Source organism: Anarhichas minor, unplaced genomic scaffold (assembly GCF_050575085.1).
Source record: "Anarhichas minor isolate MPS153535 unplaced genomic scaffold, ASM5057508v1 ptg000007l, whole genome shotgun sequence".
Taxonomy (NCBI): domain Eukaryota; kingdom Metazoa; phylum Chordata; class Actinopteri; order Perciformes; family Anarhichadidae; genus Anarhichas; species Anarhichas minor.
Window position 1 is genome coordinate 2,963,010 of NW_027466453.1, and position 24,763 is coordinate 2,987,772.

Consider the following 24,763-nt stretch of genomic DNA (forward strand, 5'->3'; position numbering starts at 1 on the left):
TTGATTTGTTGACTCCGTCCTCTACATGGAACCACTCTGAACCAATCAGAACCCCACCGCCAGCCAGCAATGGACTGCACGGCGGCTATTCTGAAAGCGTGTGCCCGCTCCAGGACCAAGTGGTGTCGGCATGAGCGGTCTTCCGTCCATCGACCGGGGAGACCGGCGGGCGGCTGCGGCGGGGACGTCGTGGCGGCGAGGGTCGTCGGCCGTGCCTCTTCCCTCCTGCGGCGCTTGCTGTTTTACGCCTGCTGTTGTCTGTCCCACGAGGACGTCCCTGACCGATGTCGGGAACGGTACGATCGTCCCGGTGTTGCACAGAGAGGAAGAAGAAGTGAGGAAGAAGGTGAGAGTGAAGGACTCTCTCTCTCGATGTTCTTGTTTCAAGCAGACGGCTTTCCACCAGGGTCAAAACTTACTATATTAGTGTCAGTATTTTTCATATTTACTAATGATATAAATTATATTTTGGGTTGTATATTTCAGGGAAATGTATGTTGTGAGTGTGGACAGCGAGAATCCAGAGAAAGTGGATGTTAGCCTATGTTTCATTATTGTTCGTTGCCCAATGTAATTTTTCACAAGGCGTGTTTCCATTTACACATTTTTATGAACATTTTGAAGTATTGCATTAGAAAAGCCGTATGGAAATGGCAAAATTTGATAAAACTTCCAGAATACATTCTAATGTAGCACACATCTAACTCACATGACCGAGCAGCTGTTTCTGCTGTCGGCGTCTTGTCAGATATTCCCATAACGCGCAAATGCTTATCTTCGTCTCCGGACATCATGAAACATGGCCAATACTAGCTGACATGAATAAACAATAAAACTTTCCTAATGGAAAGAAATTCCCGAAGACCTCTCTCCATTTTTCTCTCGTAGATGGTTAGATGGCCAAGGCGACTCTTTTGGTTTCCGCTTGACAACTTCTTCTACTCTGTTCACTGGCAGATTATAGCCAAGCGTAGCCTAAAGCCCCATCCTCTGACCAAACTACGCTGTAGCCAAGTTTATTTGCTCCAAACCAGCTTGGAAACGCGCATAACTCACATTCCTTTTTTGCGTCATTTCAAAAGTTGGTTTAAAATTTGTTTGACAATTAAATGGAAATACGGCTATAGAGGGGTTCTTCCATCAGTCTCCCTGAATAGCTGAAACATTTCCCCGTGAGAAACAACTACTGGCGCCACAATATGCAACCAAGGACCAAAATCCTAACAAAAAGCCTGTTTACTAGCTACAGCATGTTATGTCAGCATATCAAAGGATTATTTTAGCATGGATGATGAAGTTAGTCATAAGCATGCTAATGAAAGCTATGTATAAGCAAGTTACAGTAGTTAGCTTACGCACTTGCAAACATTATACTGCATAGCTTTCTGATGTATCCACATTCCACTATAACACAAGTCACTTACTGTCAAAATGCGTTAGCTTAATTTACAAAATGGTTACTTGAAAAGTCCAGGCAGTCAATGTGGTTGTTGAACGATGTTGTATCAGCCTGGTCATGCCAGAAAAGTGCCACAGCCAAATTTATCCACGCTTGGTGAGGTATGAAATACTTGCAGGACTAGTTGGTGAACTACGGTAGCTGGCGAGCAAACAGCTAACATGCTAGCCAGCTGACGGTCACATGTTCTGGGATTTTCTTTGTTTTCTCTACTGGGCTGTTTACTGCCCCCTGATATTTTGCTCTCAGGAAGCTCTCTGAGCTAGCAAGCGTTCCGACTGTTAGCAAGATAGTTAGCTGTCAGCGATAAGTGCTGTGAAGACATCTTGCTGTTGGTCATTGGCTTGCACGTCAAAGTTCACTTGTTTAACTTGACGTAAAAATATCCACTTAGTTAGCAAGTCCATTAATTATGACAGTTACATTGGCATTGATTTATTTCTCTGCAAATGGTAGCTGTTTTAAATGCTAGTGGGCTGATTTATTACCAGAGGTCTGACAATTCTGTAGCTGTAGTTTAAAAACAGCTGCAAAGACACAGTGCATGTAAATTTACGGCACGTAACCAGTACTTATACTGGTATTGTATAGATTTTCATTAATTACATTACACAAAACTATAATTTGTCTCCTTCTAATTTCACATCAAAGTCAAAACAGTGTTAAGGAGAGCAGACTACCACCAAAGTCAACCAGCTTTTATAGAGATCCTACCTGTTCATAGTCCGACTTGGGTGGCCTTCATTGCCACTAAGGAATTTCCAAGTGTCAGGTTGCTTGAAGGAAAAAAAATTGCCTTTCTTGCCTAGTTATTGGCGACAGTTGTCCTTGTCTTAGATGCTGTATACATCTTCAATAGCTGTGAGGAGGTACCGTGTCCCACGGAAAACCAGATATAAGGTTTGATATTCTTGCCTTTACTTCAATCGATTATTCATATAAAGAAATGGCAATGTGTCATTTTAACATCAAATACAGAAACATTAAACTAAAGTTAAGAGAAACGTGATTCAATCAAAACACAGTGGCATACTGTAGGTTTCTGAGTGTAGCAAAACAAGGAACATAATGAAAGTTTGTCAAAGTTTGAAGACAATCTGAGCGTCTTTGTTGCTGTAAACGTATATTTGAGCTTTTAGCTTCAAAGCCACCAGAAAGTGGGGCAACACCAATTTTATGTGCATCCTCGTGAAATATATGGTGCTGGAAGCTTGGGGACTTAGCTATTACTTAAATGGCAGGATGAGTAGAATTTGTCGGTCGGGGTCAACTAACCCGAGATTCACTCGTTTTGGATCGAGACTTGTCCGCTTGGCCTTTCGCCTCACTATAGTCCCGTTTTTTCCCGTTTTTAATACCCACCTACTTGATCCGTTATGAGAGCCAATAAGCACCGCCCAACCCACAAAAATATGTGTTTGTTTGTAAATTGTGTTATTAATAACCTACTCTGAATGCTGCTTTGTCACTTTTTGACCCACCCGCCAAAACCTGTGATATTAGGTAAGCGGTATCTTTCAGCAGCCAGTCGGCTTTAGCGGGTGAGTCAAGCTAGCTAGCTGGCTTCAGCTAGCCGGTCTAGCTTCACTCACCTTTTCTCCGTGCTCTCTAAGGTCAGCGCTTTAGCTCACCATTGGCGAACAAATTGACAAGCAAATTCACAGAATCCTGAATCAGTTTATTTTAGAGCATTTTTTGGATTCTTTTTTTTAGCTGGTTTTAGAGTCGCGACCACATCTGCTGTTTTTTGTTTTTGTTTTGTCGTGTGTCACAAACAACACATTTCTTCGTTACATACCATTGCCCCTGCCGGGGTTCAAACCCACATCTATCACGCGGTTGTGCTCCTTTGCGGTGCTTTTTCACACTAGACTGTCTTCAGAGCTGAAAACAACCAGAGATAAAGGCAGCTACGCTTGAAACTAACAAGTTTGTTCAACGTGTTGTCCAACCATGTCTGAAAACCAAAGTGTTCATAGCTGTTCAGAGTGGCCAAACTAAATGGCATAGAGAGGGAAGGGACGGGATAATCAGATATGGGGATGAAAGAAGGAAAGAAGGAAGGAAGGACAGAGGGATCAGAAGCTACAGTAGTTAAAGAGACAGAAATGTTAAAGTCTCCGCTCTCCGTATCTGATCTTTCCATTTTATTTTTCTTCTTCTAAAAATGACTCACACACCCTGTTATTGGCTAACCACACACACGTGCAAGTATGTGCGTGTGTGCACACACAGTGTGCTCCTCAGTGTGTTTTGTGTTTGGTTGGTTTTATTTTCAGTGTGTGTGTGTCTGTTTTTCTAGTATTTAGTCCTACAGTCAGCAATTTATAGCTGTAATTACAGACTGTTAGAGAAAGAGACAGAGTACGAGCTTTCATGCTGTGGCTTACAGCCTTGTGTGTGTGTGTGTGTGTGTGTGTGTGTGTGTCTGTGTGTCTGTGTGTGTGTGTGTGTGTGTGTGTGTGTGTGTGTGTGTGTGTGTGTGTGTGTCCTTGGCAAATATGTCATAATAGTAAATATGTTAATATGGAGATCAATTACTGTTCCCCACAAAATCTTCCCTGTGCCATTTGCATTCATGCTTTTTATGTGTTTTAAGTTCTTTTTACATTTCCTATATATATATATATATATATATATACATATATATATATATATATATATATACATACATATATATATATATATATATATATATATATATATATATATATATATATATATATATATATATATATATATATACATATATACAGTATGTATATGTAGTGTAGGCAGAGCGGATATATCACTGAGGTCTCTACTTTTTGGGTTGTTCCAGTGGTCAAGTCTGCATTTCTGTCAGTGTGTTTCCACCACTGCAAATTCAATTTGTGTGGCTTCATTTCTATTTGTACTTGGCAGCAAGGCCTTTTTGGGCTGTAATACAAAGCTGGTATTAAAGGGATAGTGCACTTTAGCGTTAAATGACAAGATTGATGCTGCTCTCAATGTCTGCTTAGCATAGCATAAAGACTGGAAACAAAGTCGATGAGTCGAATACTCCGGATGTGGCCACTCAGTCGACTGGAGAGTCTTCAAGGTCCGCCCCTTTTACCTTTTACCAAGTTGATCTAGAGCTGGTCACTTTCTACCGCCTCGGAGGAAATGCGCCCGCTATGTGCGCTACGTGAAAAAAAGAGAAAGAGATGTTGTATCTTCGTATTGAACAGCCAAATCCAATTTGACACAAACATTTCTAAATCAGGTACGGGCCTGGTGCAATTGTGTTGAAGAAAGACCCAATAAAAAAATCCTTTCTTCGCTTTCGCCAGGTGAGGAGCAGGAATTGGGACCCCCACCCTCAGTGGACGAGGCGGCTGATGCTCTAATGACCAGACTTGGCTTCCTGCTGGGGGAAAAGATAGTCGGCGGAGAGCCGGGGTCCTCTTACCACGCCCAGGATGATGAACAGGTAATCAAACACTTACAAACATTTAGGTTGTTTTTAGTCCTGCTTTACCTGTACAACAATTTTAAACAGAAAAGCTTCTGTGCCATGTAGCAAATTCAGATTTTCAGTAATTTCAACCATATTGTAATTTTTGGAGGTGTTGTATTGCTTAATGTATGTAAAGTGTTCCTGTTATTTTGTCTGTTCGTTTCACAAATTGTTTATACCAACTAAATATACAGTATGTACTAGAGATATTCCCAAAATCTGAATTGAGTATTTGGCAAAGGACACATAATAATATAACTTAAAACTCACCTTTTCCAGCTTTATTTTAACAAGAAATGTTTGATATATTGAGCAATCCTGTCTTTTTCACCTTTTATGATTTTAATAGGTAGAAGTAATTCTTTATAACATTGACATGCAAAGTAACTCGGAATTGTGACTGTCAAATGTACTCAAGTCCCTTAACATTTTACTACAATACATTACTCTAGTAGATTTAGGTAGTTCCTTTCAACCACAAAGAGTCAGTACAAATAGCAATTAGTCTTTTGCAAAACTGATGTGATCTGTATGTTAGATACTGTATCTAAGATACTCATTATACTGCATGAATATATTGTTTGTACATTTCTTAGCCCATAACTTGAATATAAAGTAAAATGTTTATTTGTTCTTTAAATTGCATATTTTGTCCTTTCTGTCTCTTTTAAATTTAAATTTAAAAATGCTTTTTCGGTATACATGACTAAAGACATTGTTGCATATACAGACTGTATACATACAAGAAAGTGAGGATGAAACCTCATCTTTTCCCCCCACAGAGGATCTCTCCTTCCTCCAGTCTGGCCAGTAGCAGCACCTCCCCTTGCTCCACACTGCAGCCGCCTGCAGGAGGGGAGGGAAACAACAACGACAAGCACGCCTCCCCCAACCACGCCTCCGTTACCTCCCCCACCTCAACACTGGAGAGCAGAGACAGCGGCATCATAGGTGACATGCCGTAGATACAGCTTCTTAAAAAAAAAAAACCCTTCCACTGCTAAATTATTCACTTTTTCTGTCTTTCTCTCACTCTCTCTTTCAGCCACGTTGACCAGCTATTCTGCTGAGTCGGCAGCAGAGCGGGACGACAGCTGCAAGTACCCTGTGGACGGTTACCGCGGCAGCAGCCTGAATCTCTGGCAGCAAGGGGGCCGACCGGTGGTGGCCTCCAACTCCTCTTCCTGTATGGTAGCAGGAGGAAGCGCAAATGACGGCTTCCTGTACAGGGTGGAGGACATCATGGCCGCCTCCACTTACAGCCTCAACAAACTCCACCCAGACCGAGGCCCTGGCTCCGCCCGCTCGTCAGGCTCCACCCACTCCATCCCGCTCTACCTCATGCCCCGCCCTAATTCAGTTGCTGGTAAGATTTCAAATGGATGACGCATAGAAATAGAATTAGATAAAAGAGCTCGTTCCCATTTACATCAACGTAGCAGTTTGGTCAGAGTGGCAGCCATTATTATGTGTAATGTTGCCATTTTGACTGTTGTTGAGGTGAGGTTTTGCAGTAACAACTAAAACGAGCAGTGCAGTATTACTGTTACAAAGCATAGGAAAGCTAATTTCTACTGACAGATGAGTGACAACTAGCTAGCTAACTAGTGGACAGCTGGCTAGCTAGCTAGCTCGCCAATTCCGCCCTACTTTATTTATTACTACACTGCTTACAGAAAATGAGCCGAACAGTAGACTTGTGGCCAGCGGCAGTGCCGGGTCTGAAGGGCCTTTTTACACAGGATGCAGTTTGAGCTGCACTCGCGCTTGACTTGACGCAGCGAGATACACGTCGTACGTCACATTACAGAAGCTAAAGATACCCTATCTTCTCTTACCGCAGCAGCTACAGGCCACACAGCTGGAATTGCCTGCATACGGCTCTCAAGGTGAAGATGTCTGAGCCGGTGGCGAGAAGCTAACGGTCTTAACAGCGCAAACAATGCTGACAACACTAACAGTGCTGACAGAGCTATCAGTAAGCTGAGGGGAAACCGGAGGGTGGGTTTTACAGGCATCTGGCTGGACGTGGTAATCAGTATCCGTATGAGCACTGTGCAGAGCGGCAGCGATTAGCTAGTCAGTGGGGCACACACCCAGCTTCCATTCACATGATTGGTATCAAATGAAGTGCTCTATTGTTATCGGTATCACTTTACTGGTATTACTACTGGCATCGTCATTTTTTTAAACGATACCCAGCCCTGTTTTTCATATACTTGACCTATCTGTAGTTTTCTTTCCTTTTAGCTTTAGCAACACATACAGCTCTGTTCTTCATGAGACAAAAAAGCACAGATATCCCAGATTTATTTTCTATATTCACCCTAACCTTAAAGGAATAGTTCAACATTTTGGAAATACACTTATTTGGTGCTGCAGTCAAGATGTCGTTAGCCTAGCTTAGCATTAAGACTGGAAGCAGGGGGAAACAGTAAGCCTGGCTCTGTTCAGATTGCGTACTAACATCTCTAAAAATAGTTATGAGCTCCTTGTTTGTAGGTCGTAATGTGCAGATACAAAACAACCAGGCTGAAAGACACAGACAGTGCCTCAGAACTCATCCTCCCTTTCCTCTTTTTCCTCTCTCTGTGTCTCATAAAATCTAAAAAGGAAGGAAATGACATGTATGACGTTCCTCAAAACACACACACACACACACACACACACACACACACACACACACACACACAGGATACAAGGCACAGCCTGCACTGACATTCTCTTTGGCTGTAGCGGATTGTAACTGGATTGAGTGGATCAAACTTTGGGTAGGTGTCTGTCTGTCTTTGTCTGGAGTCGAGACAACTCAAAGTTAACAATATTCATGCATGTTTTGTTAGATTTCAAATCAGCTGTGGCTTTAATGGAAATCACGACACAGCACTCCATGGAACAATGTCCTACAAATCCTGCCTGTTCCTCCCTTCACTAACGATAGATCAGAAAAGGAATACGTTTCTTATCTGCAATTTTTAAAACTCCTTCTAAAAATCCTTTCAGTGTGTCAAAACCCTGTTTGTGTTTGTATTTAGATATTAGCTTGTTTTATGTCCTCATGCAGTTGTTCCTACAGGTTGTGGGTTTATTTGTTGTGGTTGACCACTGGGCAGTGTGAAGCAATGAGTTCAGCAAATTGCAAGTTAACCTGGGAAGTCACCACTGAAGGCCATGGAACTAGTCCGTCACATACCCCCCACCCCCCTTAAAACCACCACTTGATGTTTTTACTTTTGGACAGAACCAGGCTAGCTGTTTCTCTGTCCTTGTGCTAAGCTAAGCTAACCATCTCACATTTGTCGTACAGACACAAGAGTGGTTTCAATCTTCTCATCTAACTCTCACCAAAATGCCATGAAGTATATTTCCCGAAAACTGTTACTTTAAGAACAGAGTTGGATCATGGCATTGGGTCCTAGTATGTTCACACCTTTAAAGCTTACTGGTTATGTATCTTTTTTTGTCCACACAAAAACAGCTACTTATCAGAAATGTTAGTTTATCTAATGGGATTGTTGTAAATATATATAATATAATAATATTTATATAATATTGGACAATATATTATCATATATTATATAATTTTAGTTTAAACTTGAATTTACTAAACAGAGATTCGTTTTTAATTGCTTGATTTTAAACCTGGATTTAATCATTTTCACTACTCAGAACTCAGAACATTACTCATAGGTGCAACCCAGCCCAAGTGTATAATAACGTCTCTACAATGTTTAAACTTAAACTTCCTCGCCATAAGCAGCCCAGGCAACATATTTTAATAAAGTTGTTGATGTTTTATACAAAATCCCCTTGCATTTTTTATGTAGCATTGTGTAGACATTTTTATCAAAGAACAAGATAAGATTTTCTAGTACTTATGATTCAACCAGAAGGGTTATTTGCCCATCTAAAACTTTGTTTATGCAGAAAACAAACTTTCTCCATCATTCTCTCACTGCAGCCACCAGTTCTGCCCACCTTGAAGATCTAGCCTATCTGGATGAGCAGCAGAGACACGTCCCTTCAAGGACGTCCCTCAGAATGCCCAGGCAGAATTCTGGGAGTCGTAGTCAACAGGACCACAGAGGTAAACACACACACAAACAAACACGTAAACACAACGAAGCCATACTATTTTACAACCAGTATTACAATGATCCTCCTCACCTCTTCTCCCGCAGTTTGTTTCACTCCCTCCCTCAACCTGAAGCCCCTCCACTTTGAGGTTCCGGGTCTCTCGTCTGATTGGCTGTTCACCGGCAGGGAGTGGCTCTTCCAAGAAGTGGACGCTTGTCTCCGCAGTGGCGACCCGGCAACCAGTCGGGGCGTGGTGATCGTCGGCAACATGGGCTTCGGCAAAACGGCTATCGTCGCCCGTCTGGTGGCGCTCAGTTGTCATGGAAACCGCATGTCGCCAACCGCCACCAGCAAACAGACCGCAGTTAAACGTAAGCAGATAGAGAGTTTTATATATATATATATATTAGTGCTGGGCAAGTTAACGCGTTAATTTCGCATTAACGCATTCATTAATTAACGCCGACAATTATTTTATCGCGTGTTAACGCATTTTTAAAATTTATTATTATTATTTTTAATTTTATTTTTATTGAAAGACAAGAGACAATACATAGACATAACAACAAGAGGATGACAAGAACAGTGGGATAAAAGCCAGCAAACAAAAGCAGTGTGTGTGTGTGTGTATGTCCTTGAGCCTTTTGAGATGGGGAAAAAATATATAATAATAATAATAATAAAACAACAACAACAACAAAAAAAACAGGTAAGTATTTTTAATTTATTATTATTGTAACAGACTGTCTCATGTTTATCGTTTTGTATTGGAGATATGATGTCCCTTCAGGGTTGCCGTAGAGAAAAGGTGACTTCCGCTTCTGGTCGAGGGGGGGGCAGAAATAAAGAGAGAAGCTGCACCAGCTGTTGCTCTCCCTGGAGACTACTGGACATCGCTGCGGTAAAGTCAGCAGACACTCAGATCTCCGTGGTCAACTCAGCAGACACTTACATTTTAGTGCACCTATATGCTGAAATTCACGGTAAACGCATTTAAACGGCACAGATCGGGAGCGAGCGAAGGACTTTGAAAGTTAGCGGAAACATTAACGTGAGACAACATCCGGTTTCTTCAGACGAACATCCAGTTTTCAGAATAAGATGCCAACAAAGTATGAATTATATTCACATGAAGTATAAAACATGCTACCTGCATCTCGTGAACCAAATGTTATTGCCCTTTTGTTCATATAGCAGTACTTTTAAAATAAAAGTGCGCAATACACTACTTTTGAATTCGTTATTGAACTTTGCCATAACAATGCGATGAATCGCAAAAAATCCATGCGATTAAATATTTTAATCGTTGCCCAGCACTAATATATATATATATATAGTGTTATACCAATCGAGCTATCTGTTATAAACAATCATATTATGTTAATTACATTGTCATATTGCTCATTACTAATGTAATATAAGTGTAGTAACGTGTATAATGACAAATGTCTGTTTGGTTTAAGCTCGTACACCAGACCGGATCGTCAATACCGGAAATCTATCCAACTCTATTACCATCATCTTTTTAAAATACGTTTTACAGCTGGTGGATACAGAAATATACAAGAGAATCATAAATTATCATGTATTTAAAACTCACAATATTAATATGTCGTACCAAATACAATCTTTCATCTTAATCAATCAATGGGTAAAAAGGTTTTATTTCCTTTTTTTCCAGTAGAAAACGGCAAATTATGTACGCTTTCAGCCGTACTTTTAAAAATAATTTGTAGTGTTTCTTTTTTTAAACACAGTATACTCAGACTGTTTCATCTCATGACATTTATGAAGAATATTACCTAATTGAAGTCATTCTGAGGTTGACCTCAACACATCACATTCATCCTTCAACTACAATAATATTTTGGCACTGCTGACAACTAACTCTGGCACTTTTACAATTGTTTGAAATTTGTTTTATGTACTAGTTAAATTATTGTTAAAAAAAGGGGGATTCAAACCAATAACCTTTGCTAAACTGCGGGCTGCCCACCTGGGCGACTGCGGCTCAGTGGTAGGGCAGGGTCGTCCTTTAATCAGAGGGTCGGCGGTTTGATTGCTCCATGGTCCATGTCGATGTGTCCTTGGGCAAGACACTTAATTCACACCCTGTGTTTGAATGGGTGTGAAACGTTAGTTAGACTAACTGATGGACAGGTGGCACCTTGCATGGTAGACCCTGCCATCAGTGTATGAATGTGTGTGAATTGGTGAATGATGACATGTAGTGTTAAAGCGCTTTGAGTGGTCGGAACACTAGAAAAGTGCTATACAAGTGCATTTATCATTTGCCATCTATTATTTCTACCAGCCCACCCTAATACAGCAGGCTAAAACCGGCCCTGATTTACAGTCAGATTAGACTCTACGTGTAGGCAAATCTGTAAGAACATGTACATTAGAAAATAGAATAGAAAAAAATAGAATCATTTTTACAACGAATGAAGGGGACATAGTGAATTGTTGGCAGGAGCCGACGTCGCATGCTTGCCAAAGGACCCCCGGTGAGTTATTCCAGCCATGAAGACGACCTCGATCAGTCTGTAGGAGAAGGCTGAGTCATCGTGCAGAACCCAATAAAATCATTCAAGACCAGCAACCACACTCACGGCCGAGCCAAGCAGCAGGAAAACCCATTAAATCATGCAGTGGATAAAAAAAATAGCGTAAAGATGCCAGCAGCCAGAGAGAAAGACAGAGCTGGTTTGTGTCTTTACATCTTTACTGAGATTTTAAAATGTACAAATATTCTATTATTCCCTCACTCCAGATGCAGAGGCCGTTTCTTTCTCCCACGACTCTCTGGGAAGAGGAGGAGGGGGAGACGAAGGAAGCTGTCCGGGGACTCCAGAGATGAGGAGGAGACAAGAGGAGGCGCTGAGGAGACTTGCAGCACAGGTACCATCCCCACTTCACTTAATGTAGATCTACTGTATCACGCAACAGATTACTAGAAAGCAGTAACCGACACATTAACTCAAGTACTGCACTTAAGTACACTTTTTAGGTATTTGTACTCAACTTGAGTATTTGCATTTTATGCTACTTTGAATGTGATGCACTACATTTCCTTCAGTAAAATTATTTGCTTTCTTGTCGAAAATTAGAAGAGAAGATTGATGCCCCTCTTTAGCCTGTGTGTTAAATGTGTACCTGGAGTTTGAGGGTGGCTAGCTTAGGTTAGCATAAAGACTGCAGAAACAGCTAGCCTGTTTTTTTCCAATGGTAACACGATCCACCCGCCAGCACCTCTAAAATTTCCAAATTAACACGTCATTACTCACATCTAGGTCTTGTCATCGTTTTCAGGTTGCCAGGCAACCAGCGAACACACTAGGAGGTCACTGCACCCGGCCAAGAAATAGTCTGGTGCACAACCCCCCCGTAAAAAAACTTCAGCTAGCTGTATCCCCCTGTTTCCTTTCTCTGTGCTAAGCTAAGCTAAGTAGCTGCTAGCTCCAGCTACATATTCATTCAAGGATCATTTATTGTCATTATGCAACACAGGGCTGCATAACAAAATGCAGTTGTAGCCCATTCGCTACACAAGTAAAAACGTGACAAACGACATCTTTACATTAATAATTCGGCTTGAGCACCAAGAGTCAGATGCCCGTTTCTGGGTTTGCCTGAGTTTTTCTGCGACCGGACATTATCCAGGAGCAGATTGGGGGGTGGAATAGCCTCAGGTCCTAGCTGTGTTATCTTAGCTTCAGACTCGGCTCTACTCCGTAGCTCAGTAGCGTTTGGTCCGGCAGGTCTGGCTGGGTGCTCGGCCGCGGGTGGTGATCGTCTCAAGGTCCGCTCCCCACGAATGAATCCAATGCCTACGCTCCCTTCTCCGATGTTGATGAGTTTTTCTGTCATATTCCACAAGCGCTCAAGTTATAAAGACAAAAAGACAAGAAATTATGACAAAAATGTAACAAAATTCATGGGAGCTACCGGCCACAGCATGTACATGCGCCGCCATTGCCGTTGATTTCCGTAAAGAAATGAAAGTGTATCAATCTCATTACTTAAGTAAGCATGTATATTTTGGAAAATGAGAAAGTTTTCCTTTTGACCCCATCTAAAATATTTTAGATCTTATGGAGTTTTGAGCCACTATACTGTAGTTAGCATAGTTAACCTGCTGCTGCGTGCAAACTGTTGTTGGTCCGGTGGAAACTTAAAAGGCTGGTAAAGAAATCAGCAACAACAAGCTCAAAGGTCTTGCTAAAATCCACAAACTATGCAAATATCTTCCTGTCTGACCTCGCAGGTAGTCGCGTATCATTTCTGTCAAGCTGATAACTGTCACACCTGCCTGGTCCCGGAGTTCGTCCACAACATGGCGGCGATGCTCAGTGACGCCCCCCAGCTGTCGGCCTATCGGGAGCTGCTGCACCGCACGCCACAGCTACAGAGCACGCTCAGTCTGCGCTCCTGCATCCAGGATCCGAGCTCCGCCCTCCAGAGAGGAATACTAGAACCACTGGACGCTCTCTACAGAGGTACACCAGGGATGCTCTGTATTATTGATGCTTGCTTCTCTTCTGTAAAAGTCAAGGATATAATACTCAATGTGTTCTGTTCTATATTGGGTTTTTTTTTTTTCCAGAGAGGAAGTTGCACGTGGATGGGGCGGGGCTTATTATACTGATTGATGGGCTGAATGAGGCAGAGTTCCACCGGCCGGACTACGGCGACGCACTGACTTCATTCCTTTCCCGAAACGTCCAGAAATTTCCTTCCTGGTTGAAGGTCATAACCACTGTCAGGACCGGTCAGCAGGTATACACACACACAAAAACAGAACTCAGACAACAGCTGTTGGATGTTCTGTTGAACTATGCATTTATTAAAGCTGCATGTAAGTTCACCATATGTGGTGATCATCAAATTCTCTTCAAAAATCAAACAAGAATTACAGCAAAAATACTGTAACAGTGTGCACAGGGCTGTAGTGAACAAAACTTGGTATCACAAGAGTTTGGAGCATGTTAGATTCATGTTTTTTTTATCCTTTCCAAAACTAAAACGTGACACAAAGAGCAAAAAACTAAACACGATTCAAAGACTTTCAGTGTAAGGAATGCTTTGAACTGTGTGTTTATCTGCGCTAACGTTAGCTGCCAACATTAGCATAACGAGCTTACAGTAGTAAAGTAAAGCCAACATTAGTATAACTAGCTTACAGTGGAAAAGTAAAGCCAACATTAGCATAACGAGCTTACAGTAGTAAAGTAAAGCCAACATTAGTACAACTAGCTTACAGTGGAAAAGTAAAGCGTTTGTCACATTACATTAGTTTATAGGGTTACGGGTTACATTAAAAAAGTACATGGTATTTTCCCCACTGTGTGGAAGCTCGTTGTAGATGCTATCAGAGATTAAGATAACGTGAGGGGCTGTGTCCTGCTCTTTATTGGATTCTGGAAAGCTGACACTCAAGCAGCCTTAGCCAACGTTACCGGAGATAGCGTTGCATTTGCCAAACATGTCGGTTACATGTCGGCCCTTTTTTCCCCGCAACATTTAAAGTAACATTTAAAGTATATTCAACAGCCAGCAGGGTTATGACAGATAGGAATAAATCTTTTTCTTATCATACTTAAAGTAGCAAATATTTAAGACTTAAACAGGGTTCTTGTTTTAACACGACACTTTCAACAAACTCATGGAGCTAAACAACCTAAACTAAATCTTTTTTTCTGTGTTTTTGTCAATCAGGACATCGCTCGTTCTCTACCTTTTCACTGCATCTCTCTGGACAGGATGGAGGAGAACAACGCCATAGACCAGGACCTGCAGGTAACATGCACACAGTGTGTCTCTCTATCTATCTGTACATCTATGCACGTCTTTATTTTTTATTTTCTTTCTCAGGGTTACCTGATGCAGCGTATCCACAGCAGTGCGGAGATCCAGAGCAACGTGTCGCTGAGCAATGGTCGCCTCGACAACACGGCGCTGGCCAAGCTGATCGGCCACCTGAAGAGCCTGAGCAAGGGCTCGTACCTCTACCTGAAACTGACCCTGGATCTGATAGAGGGGGGATACCTGGTCCTAAAGAGTTCCAGCTTCAAGGTGAGGAATGGGTGGGTTGGAGGTGAAATGAAACAAAGATTGTAGGAAAATAACATTACTCAGGTTAGTCAGTTATAATGGACAATTACTTACTTTGTATTTGTTTTGGTTATGTTACTTTGTTTCTTATTCAATCATAGTTGAAGTAGCAGTGGCTAAATCTTCTGGGAAAAAGTGTGCTAGCTTACTTAAAAAATTCTAAAAACTCTAAACATAACAAAAGATTAATACAATTTCATAAAACTTTGTTTGCATGTGAGCTCTTGTATGTGAGTTGCAGTTTAAGCATGAAAAGCAGTTGAAGAGGCTGTTAAAGTTGAGCCACTAAAAGGGTTTGAAGTGTCAGATGAAGTGCAAGAAAAATTGTTAGGCTTATGGCGGTTGAAATGTTATCTGACGAGTAAGTGCTGAAAGCTGTTTTTCCACCAAAAATAGCGCATATATGCAGGCTTTTTTAAACACAATACGCTAAAAATAATGGCAAGTGATCGAAATGTCATTTGACGAGGAAGCGCAAAAAGCAATTGAACTGTTACTCAATTAATTATTTATTTGTTTCAACACAAATAAAATAATACATTACTGTCTCATTTAGATGTGTGTATGTCATTTAGTTATGTACCAGTATAGTCTCTTAATTATTAGCTTTTTGCCTAGGCAGACATTCCCAGGATTAAGTTTGATATACACTCTACAGGAAGACTAAATCTCTCTGCGTGTATGTGTGTGTGTGTGTGTGTGTGTGTGTGTGTGTGTGTGTGTGTGTGTGTGTGTGTGTGTGTAGGTGGTCCCCGTGAGTCTAGCAGAAGTCTACCTGCTGCAGCTCAACATGCGGTTTCCCACCCAGTCGTCTTTTCAGAGAGTTCTGCCGCTGCTCAACGTTAATGTGGCGTCGCTGCACCCACTGACCGACCAGCAGGTACGCACCGTCACTGTGTGTGTGTGTGTGTGTGTGTGTGTATTACATTGCTATAACCTTAACTTTTCCTCCAGCGCCATCATCTGGTCAAACTTTTTATTTGTCCAATTTGTTTCAGACCCAATGCCTGCCAAACGAATGACATTCCCATCAGCACTTAACATTAAACCTGCTAAACATCAGCATGCAAGTATTGTCATCGGAAGCGTGCTAGCATGCTGATGTTAGCATTGAGCTGAAAGCATTGCTTTGCCAGAGTACAGCCTCACAGATCTGCTAGCATGGCTGTAGACTTTTGGTTAAAGTTGGTCTGACCCGTTCTGATTCAACAATGTCAGGACTTCAGGGACAACAGGATTCAATTCAATTTATTTTGTATATCACAAATTTGCCTCACAGGGCTTTATAATCTGTACACAAGTGACATCCTCTTCTTTTTTTTTTTATTGACTTTGTATGTAATCACGCCACGTGAAAAGTTCCTCTTCCCGTTAAGTGTGAACACACCATAAGCCTTGTTGACATATCTTCGAGATATTGAAAATGGAATATGAATACACTTGAAATGTGACTGCAAATTCCAAAAATGCACTCCTGTTTTCATTTTGTTTTCTTTGTCATGCTTTTCTTGTGTTGCAAATGGGCTACAACTTTGTTGTGTGACCCCTGTGTTGCATAATGACAACAAATGATCCTTGAATCCTCCTCCAGCTGTTTGAGGTGGTGAACGCGGGCGCTCTGACCGGAGGGACGCTGCACTGGGGGGAGTTTACGCACCGTCTGGAGCAGCTCTCATCCTTCCTGCTGCGGCGGTGCGACGGCAGCAGGATGCTGAACCACGCCTCCTTCAGGGAGTGGCTGATGTGGAGAGAGGAGGGTCAGGAAGACAGGTTCCTCTGCGACCCCAGGTACACCGACAGACAGCGTGAGAGAGAGAGAGTGGAAAAAGAAAAGAGGACGTCTTCACCTAAGCTGTCTGTTTTGTCTCTCCTCTCTCCAGGAGCGGTCACACTCTCCTGGCCTTCTGGCTCTGCCGGCAAGAAGGAAAGTTGAACCGACAGGAGACACTGGAGCTGGGACATCACATCCTGAAGGCTCACATCTACAAGGTGAGCACACACACACACACAGTCTTTAAGTGGCTCAGCATCAGGTGGCAACCTTCGATTCTGCCGAGTGAAGCCGATGCCGAAGTGTCTTCAAACATGCATTTTATCGACGGGGAAAAAAAAGTCAGATTGTATAGAAGTCTATGAGAAAATGACTCTACTTCTCTCTTGATTTATTACCTCAGTAAACATGAGTTTATGGTCTCTATCATTAGTTTCAAGTCTTCTTCAATACAGCATGATGTTCATTTAGTAAATTATGGTCCATTTAGAGTCAAATAGATCATAAAGCAGAGTATGCTTTAGGGCGGGGCTACTGTGATTGACAGGTCGCTGCTGCTACCAGAGCCGTATACGGTGTCTCTACGTCACTCCTCCGCATTCCAAATATGGTAACTTCTGTTCATTGGTTGTGAAAAAAACCAACATGGCGACAGCCTAATCGAAGATGGCAACGCACATTATCAGAGATCGCCAACTAGAAAAACATAAATGCCAATTTCCTGTTTGCATGAACGATCGTCGGTAAAACTTAGGTGTTTATATGCTGTTTATAAATGTACACACGGGGGTTGAAATACCATTAAATCTCGTAATGATATACAGTAGCATCCAGAATGAGTTGGCTTCTGTGCATCTAACTTCAGTCATGCTAACGTTACATTGTTTATTTCTTTATGCTAACGTGACTTATATGCTAGCGTTACTGATTTTTAAGATAACGTTAAAAATTTTGTTTTTATGCTAATATTACTTATTTTTATGACATTCCTCTCAGGAATTCCATGTGTCGTGTTAGCTAGCTAGAGCCGTGTGTATGTCATGTGTGGTAAAAACAATTGTGAAGCGAGTGCCACATACAAGTTAACCTCTGAACAGTTTGTCAGCAAGTTGCTTTATTTATTAACACAGAAAATATCCATATACAGTAAATCTACCAGTCAATTATCCATCTAATAATTTTGTTTCTGTGGCATCTATTCTCGTCTCCTCAGGGTCTGAGTAAGAAGCTTGGGGTTTCCTCCTCAGTTCTGCAGGGGCTGTGGCTGTCCTACAGCACGGAGAGCCTGAGCCCTGCTCTCTCGTCGCTGCGCAACCTTTACACCCCCAACATCAAGGTAACATTTTACACACACATCCACACACACTTGCTAGTACGTGTGGAATGTAACTTGAATCCCTACTCGTACAGGTGAGCAGGTTGCTGATTATGGGCGGGGCTGATGTGGATTTCCGTAGCGATGTCCTCAACAACGCCCCCCTGCTGTGTGTCCACGCTCACCTGGGCCACAGCGATGCTGTGGCGCTGCTGCTCGACCTCGGAGCTAAGGTACAAAAATATATATTTATATTTTTTTACGTTTTTGTATGGAAACATTGTGATCGGAAGTTTGTGCCAGTATCGCAACCAAACGTGTTGCTTCTGTGTTCTTTCCAGGTGGATGCTCAGTCACAGGACGGTTTGACCGCACTGGGATTCGCTGCAGCGGCTGGACATCTGGACATCGTCAGCATGCTGAGTCAGCACAAAGCTAAGGTGCCTGTCTACCTTTCTAGATGTTGTGACTTAGAAGATTTAAAGCCACCATGTGCAGAGTTTACACTTTGAAATGTAAAATGTGTACTTCAGTGTCATCCAGTGGTCGTATCAAGAATGACAGCGTCTCCGAAAATGTTTTTGTCTTTTCTTTTTTCTTCCTCTTTATTTGTATTTATATGAAGAGATCAGTTGCAGCAGAGGTATAAACATTACTTATGACAAATTTAGAACAGCCATTACCAACAACCCCCTACATCTCCATAAACAAATAAAAACACCAACAATAATATGACATAGTGTTATAATACAGGTTCGTCAGCACACAATCAATTTAAAAGTACATCAAGTACATGCCAAGAAATGGAAAGTGAACAGTTTGGATTTCTTTGCATTTTTTCATAATTTATTTACGGTCTGATATTCCTCAAAGTCACAATAATGGACCACCTATGTCTGCCTGAAATAGTAGCATAAAAAAATGCATGTTTTGGATTATTTGAACATTCATGCAAGTTTGGAAAAAGCACGCGTTGATGTGCCGAGCAGCCGTGAGCCTCGGGTTAGCAGGAGGCTAAACTGTTAGCAACGTTTTCTCTCCATCTCTGAAATGCTCTTCGCTACAATAAGCTGAAAGGTTAGTATAGAATTTTTCCCCAATGAGGCCAAAATAAAACTACCCCAGCTTTAGCTGTAACCCAAGGATTCTCATCCACCTTTTTGAACCTTTCTTTGCCCTCTCGCTTCATCTGAAGAAGCCCATGTGAATGTGTCAATAACCAATATTGTTCATGTGTTTTGTACAGAACAAAGCACAACTAACCATTTACTACTAAGTTCAAGTCTTTGATGAAAATACCTGACTTTTTTTAGTCACTGCAGTCATCTAATATGAGCTTTTTGCATCATAACAGCAGGATTTTCATACACGCTGACGCTGCTAATATAGCATCCAGAATGAGTGGGCTTCTGTGCTGCTATACTTGTATGGCAGGCAAACATCAAGAATTTCATTCATGCCAACATTATTTTAGTTATTCATAAGATAACGTTACTTAATTTCATGCTAACCTGACTTGTTTTTATGCTAGCATTATTTTTTTAATGCTAACATTTCTTATTTTACGACATTACTTATTTTTTGCTAACCTTACTCATTTTTATGCTAACCTTACTCATTTTACGACAACATTCTTTATTGTAATGCTAACATTACTTTGTGGTTACCTAGTAAACTTATTGTTTCCCATTTCAATTTCTAATATTGAGATTATTTGAGAAATATGCCAATATAGAAGACCATTATTTGAATCCCTATAGTAGAATTAACCACATTTAGAATAATGAAATAATAAAACAAATGGACTTCATGTCTTCAAAAACAGGTCTTGGTGCCCTAAGAGTCTTAATACGACTCGTAAATAACTTGCCGTGTTGGATGAGTTCAAACAGAACGGTGCGACAGATTTCCATTGTCTCTCAACAATTCTGCATCCCGTTAGCCCAGCCCGTCAGTACCGCAGTTTATTGTAGGTGTTTAGGTAGAATACCCAACTTGCAAACAAGCTTTCCATGTCTCAGGTGCACAGGGCGCCTCCTCTAAGCCTCTCTCTCTCTCTCTCTCCCCGCGCCCTGTAGGCGGGCCACGTGGACAGCTCGGGCCAGTGCGTGCTGGTGCACGCGGCTCAGCGAGGCCGCCTCGAGGTGCTGCGCTTCCTGCTGAGGCGCGTGGACTGGAGCTGCGCGAGCCGGTGCCAGGCGGTGCAGCAGGCTCTGATCGCGGCGGCTAGCACGGGCCACGCCGAGGTCACCTACACACGCACCACACACTTTAATAACATGGTGTTAACATGGTGTGAATCATGATCTTCTATTCGTGATGTGTTTGTAACAGTCGTTACTGTGCCGTGTGTGTGTAGATCGTGTCGTACCTCCTGGATCTTCCGGAGGAAGACGAGGAAGAGGAGGAGAGACCTGAGATCAACACACCCGACAGTCTGTGGGGAGAGACAGGTACTGCAAGAACTGTCTACAGCAAATGTTCACGCTGCACGAATACTACGCCACTAGTCTGTACTACTAATATTTTGATACCATGGGTATTTTCATACTTCAGGACTGTTGCTAATACTGCAATAATACTACTGATTTGATCAGATTTTTACTAATTTACTGATCTGTATATTTATTACAAATGTATTAAACATAATAGCTATAAAGATCCGATATATATACATAATAAAGTGCTGCAGTTTATCTTACTTAAGGGGAGTGGTGGATTACAGTGTTCACAAAGCCCTAGGCCACAACAGGCAGCAACTTCAGGTTCGGAAAAGTCAAGCCAATGCTGAAGTGTCGTAAACCTGCATTCTCTCTAATGTCCATCAGGGGGCGACTCCTCCGGTTGTATAGAAGTCTATGAGAAAATGACTCTACTTCTCTCTTGATTTATTACCTCAGTAAACATTGTAAACATGAGTTTATGGTCTCAATCTCTAGTTTCAAGTATTCTTCAATACAGCATGATGTTCATTTAGTAAATTATGGTCCATTTAGAGACAGACCATGAAGCGGGTTAGGGTTAGGCCAAAAACCAAGATGGTGACGACCAAAAACCAAAATGGCGACGGCCAAAATGCTTGAGGCATCAAAACTGTAGTCCTCTGCCTTTCTTCCCCCTTGTCGTTCTGTCCCTGGTGCTTCCGGGTGGGGTTCATGTCAAGCATTTGTTCAAGTGCTCTAACCTGATGTCCTGACATTTCTTTTGTAGAAGTAAGATTACATTAATTCGAGGGTGATTTTTTTATCACTTTATCGTCATGCTAAAATCAACTGTAAATCCACATTTCAAAACTGATACTTCAAAAATAAAAAAACATCAGGACTCCCCGAGTGGGTTCAAATCTTTGTCGCCTTTTTCTCTCCTGATGAGTTTGCACCACTGCACATATACAACTATAGCCTGTAATAACCTATGTATCCTGCACTACAACAGTGTAAAGATGAGACAAAACTAAACCCACTTGTACATCACTAGTACAAGTACAAGTACATCACTGCAGGACTCCGAACGATTCGCTGGAAGTCAACTGAATCAAAGCCGAAGTCACATGTAATGTTACATATTTGTATATATCTTGCAACACAATACAGTCAGTGAAAGGTTGACTTGCATTGTCAGGGTTGACTGGATCACCTTTGGCATTTTTGGCATTCACAGTACTACCACAAAGTAAGTATACTTTTAGTCAGTTGCTGCTGTGCTACCCTTCAATGTCCTCTAGTGGTGTCATGCGCGCACCCTGCAGCGGCAGCGTCAAAGAAAGTTCTGTCTGCAGTCGACTCCGGTATTAGTAGAAGAGTAGAGAGACAGACAACAGAACAGACGGTCACGGGTGTCGTGTGAAAGGTAAATCAAATGTCAGGATCATCATCCGTTGTCTGGAAGTTTTTTAGATTTAGGCCAAGTGATGTTAACCAAGAACAAATCATATGACAGAGTGCGTTAGAGTTGTGTCTGCGCCGCATAGCAATACAACTAACTTGTTCAACCACCTGAAAAACCACCACAACGACGAATGCATTAAGGCCAAAGCTAAAGTTACTTCACTGAATCTCCGTCCATGTCCAACGTCAACCCAGAAAACCATAACAGCGACCCTGCACAGCGCGACAGCGTATCCATCCACCTCCCAAAGACACGCTGAAATAACGGATGCAATCGCATTTCATTTGGCCAAAGACATGTGTCCAATAAATACTGTGAGCAACACACATATTTATTTTTAGTTAGCCCTTTATTTTTGGTAAAAATGTTATTTATATTTTGCTTTAGGTGATCAGGTGATATGTTTTATTTTGATGCAGAGACGTGTACATTAGCTGGAATGTAGCACAACATGGAAGTGAAAGCAGTGCTCTGTTGATTTAATTTTGGGTAAAAAGTGTTGATACTATTTTATTTATATTTTCCTTCTACGAGATGCACTGTGATCAGGACCAGTCTGATGCAAAGATTTGTACATTAGCCAGAATGTAGCACAACAATGGAAGTGGAAGCAGTGTTGTTGTTCATTTAAACGTGAAAGTGCAATAAAAAGATGTTGTCCCTAAAATTAATGAATAATCGTGATAAATAATCGTGATCTCAATATTGATCAAAATAATCGCGATTATGATTTTGGCCATAATCGTGCAGCCCTACCAGGTTCAGAACAAAAATAATCAATCTTTGTATTGGTCTTACAGAAGCTGTAAAAACTTACTTGAGAATAATGAAATATATCAAGTCCAACTTAAATTAACGGGCAACTAAATCTAGTGTTATACTTAGGAAAGTAAGTCATTTGGTTGTCTTCAAGCCCTTCTATACATCTGTCCTTCTCATAGTGCAACATATTATGGAGTCCTCTATGTCTCCCCATCGTCTCACAACATTTTTCTCTTCTTCAGAATTGCGACTCACTCAAGTTACACACACCATTGTCTCCTTTATTTCTGGAACATCAATTTCTTATATTATATTATATTTGTGTTTTTTGTCTTATTTGGTTGAAATAAAATCTACCTTAAAGAATATATTTGTAATAGTTCTTCTCATGCTGTAACACAGTGGTGCCCAAGTGCTTTTCACCTCAAAGGACCCCTAAACTGAAATAAATTAGAGCACGGACCCCCATTTGATAGGGTTTTGATAAGATCGTGCATGTGTGCATATAGGAAACCTGTCTCCAACTGTGTGTGTCTGTCTGTGTCTCTGTGTCAGCTCTGACGGCAGCGGCAGGAAGCGGCAGGCTGGCTGTCTGCCGGTTGTTGTTGGATCAGGGGGCTGCCGTTGAGCAATGCAACAGGCGGGGTATGGCTCCCCTCTTCAGCGCTGTGAGACGTGGCCACTTGCAGGTACAGTGGAGCACACAGAACACATACAGTACACACACACATAGAATAAACACGTTTTAATGTTCCAGAAATGCTGAGTGTCCGTCTCCGTTTGTGTCTCTTGCTCAGGTGGTGGAGCTCTTATTGAGTCACGGGGTGGAGGTGAACATGGTGGACCAGCAGGGTAGAACAGCCCTGATGACGGCAGCCTCGGAGGGACATATGAACACAGCCCAGCTGCTACTGGATCATGGTAACCCCCTAGCATTGACAGTATTAACAATCGCATCAACAATAGGTGCAACCAGAGTCGGCCCTAGGTGTTGGTGCTGTAGTGAAATGCTAGGGGTGCCATCCTTCCATAGGGGATGCCATCCATCCATAGGGGGTGCCATCCATCCATAGGGGGTGCCATCCATCCATAGGGGGTGCCATCCTTCCATAGGGGATGCCATCCATCCATAGGGGGTGCCATCCTTCCATATGGGGTGCCATCCTTCCATAGGGGGTGCCATCCCTCCATAGGGGATGCCATCCATCCATAGGGGGTGCCATCCATCCATAGAGGCTCCATCAATCCATAAGGGCCCCATCCATCCATAGGGGATGCCATCCCTCCATAGGGGGTGCCATCCTTCCATAGGGGGTGCCATCCAGCCATAGGGGCCCCATCGATCTATAAGGGCCCCATCCATCCATAGGGGGTGCCATCCATCCATAGGGGCCCCATCAATCCATAGGGGCCCCATCGATCTATAAGGGCCCCATCCATCCATAGGGGGTGCCATCCATCCATAGAGGCTCCATCCATGCATAGGGGCGCCATCCGGTCATAAGGGTGCCATCCATGAATAGGGCCGCCAACCATGCATAAGGGCGCAATCCATCCATCATTAGCGGCTTCATCCATCCATAGGGGCGCCATCCATGCATACGACTCTAATGTACACTGAGATTAATCTCTCTCGCTCTCTCTGTCTCCAGGAGCCTCTCTCGACCAGACTGACAGGGAAGGCTTAACTCCGCTGAGCTGGGCGTGTCTGAAAGGCCAGCTCCCATTGGTCAGAGAGCTGGTGGAGCGAGGTGCAGCCACAACCCACGTCGACCGCAGTGGACGGACACCTCTGGATCTGGCTGCGTTCCGCGGTGACCCAGAAGTGGTGTGTAAAACTGCAGTTTTCATATTTACCAGATTATAAAATGAATGTGTCGGCCCCTGCCTTACCTG

At 42.3% G+C, this 24,763-nt stretch overlaps 1 protein-coding gene across 2 annotated transcripts in view; it reads left to right on the forward strand.

Annotated features, from left to right (window-relative positions):
* LOC142939546 (protein TANC2-like) overlaps window positions 1–24,763 on the forward strand; it is a 47,231-nt gene that overhangs the window by 17,002 nt on the left and 5,466 nt on the right. For both annotated transcript variants that reach the window (XM_076082753.1, XM_076082746.1), the window contains 21 exons: window positions 4,774–4,913; window positions 5,723–5,891; window positions 5,986–6,306; window positions 8,902–9,027; window positions 9,122–9,388; window positions 11,791–11,918; window positions 13,285–13,516; window positions 13,624–13,796; window positions 14,736–14,816; window positions 14,892–15,092; window positions 15,877–16,011; window positions 16,723–16,919; window positions 17,012–17,120; window positions 18,116–18,238; window positions 18,313–18,450; window positions 18,559–18,657; window positions 20,296–20,463; window positions 20,577–20,670; window positions 23,423–23,556; window positions 23,665–23,788; window positions 24,520–24,695. In XM_076082753.1, coding sequence (XP_075938868.1) covers window positions 4,774–4,913; window positions 5,723–5,891; window positions 5,986–6,306; window positions 8,902–9,027; window positions 9,122–9,388; window positions 11,791–11,918; window positions 13,285–13,516; window positions 13,624–13,796; window positions 14,736–14,816; window positions 14,892–15,092; window positions 15,877–16,011; window positions 16,723–16,919; window positions 17,012–17,120; window positions 18,116–18,238; window positions 18,313–18,450; window positions 18,559–18,657; window positions 20,296–20,463; window positions 20,577–20,670; window positions 23,423–23,556; window positions 23,665–23,788; window positions 24,520–24,695 — 3,335 coding nt within the window. The remainder of the gene's footprint in view (window positions 1–4,773; window positions 4,914–5,722; window positions 5,892–5,985; window positions 6,307–8,901; window positions 9,028–9,121; window positions 9,389–11,790; window positions 11,919–13,284; window positions 13,517–13,623; window positions 13,797–14,735; window positions 14,817–14,891; window positions 15,093–15,876; window positions 16,012–16,722; window positions 16,920–17,011; window positions 17,121–18,115; window positions 18,239–18,312; window positions 18,451–18,558; window positions 18,658–20,295; window positions 20,464–20,576; window positions 20,671–23,422; window positions 23,557–23,664; window positions 23,789–24,519; window positions 24,696–24,763) is intronic.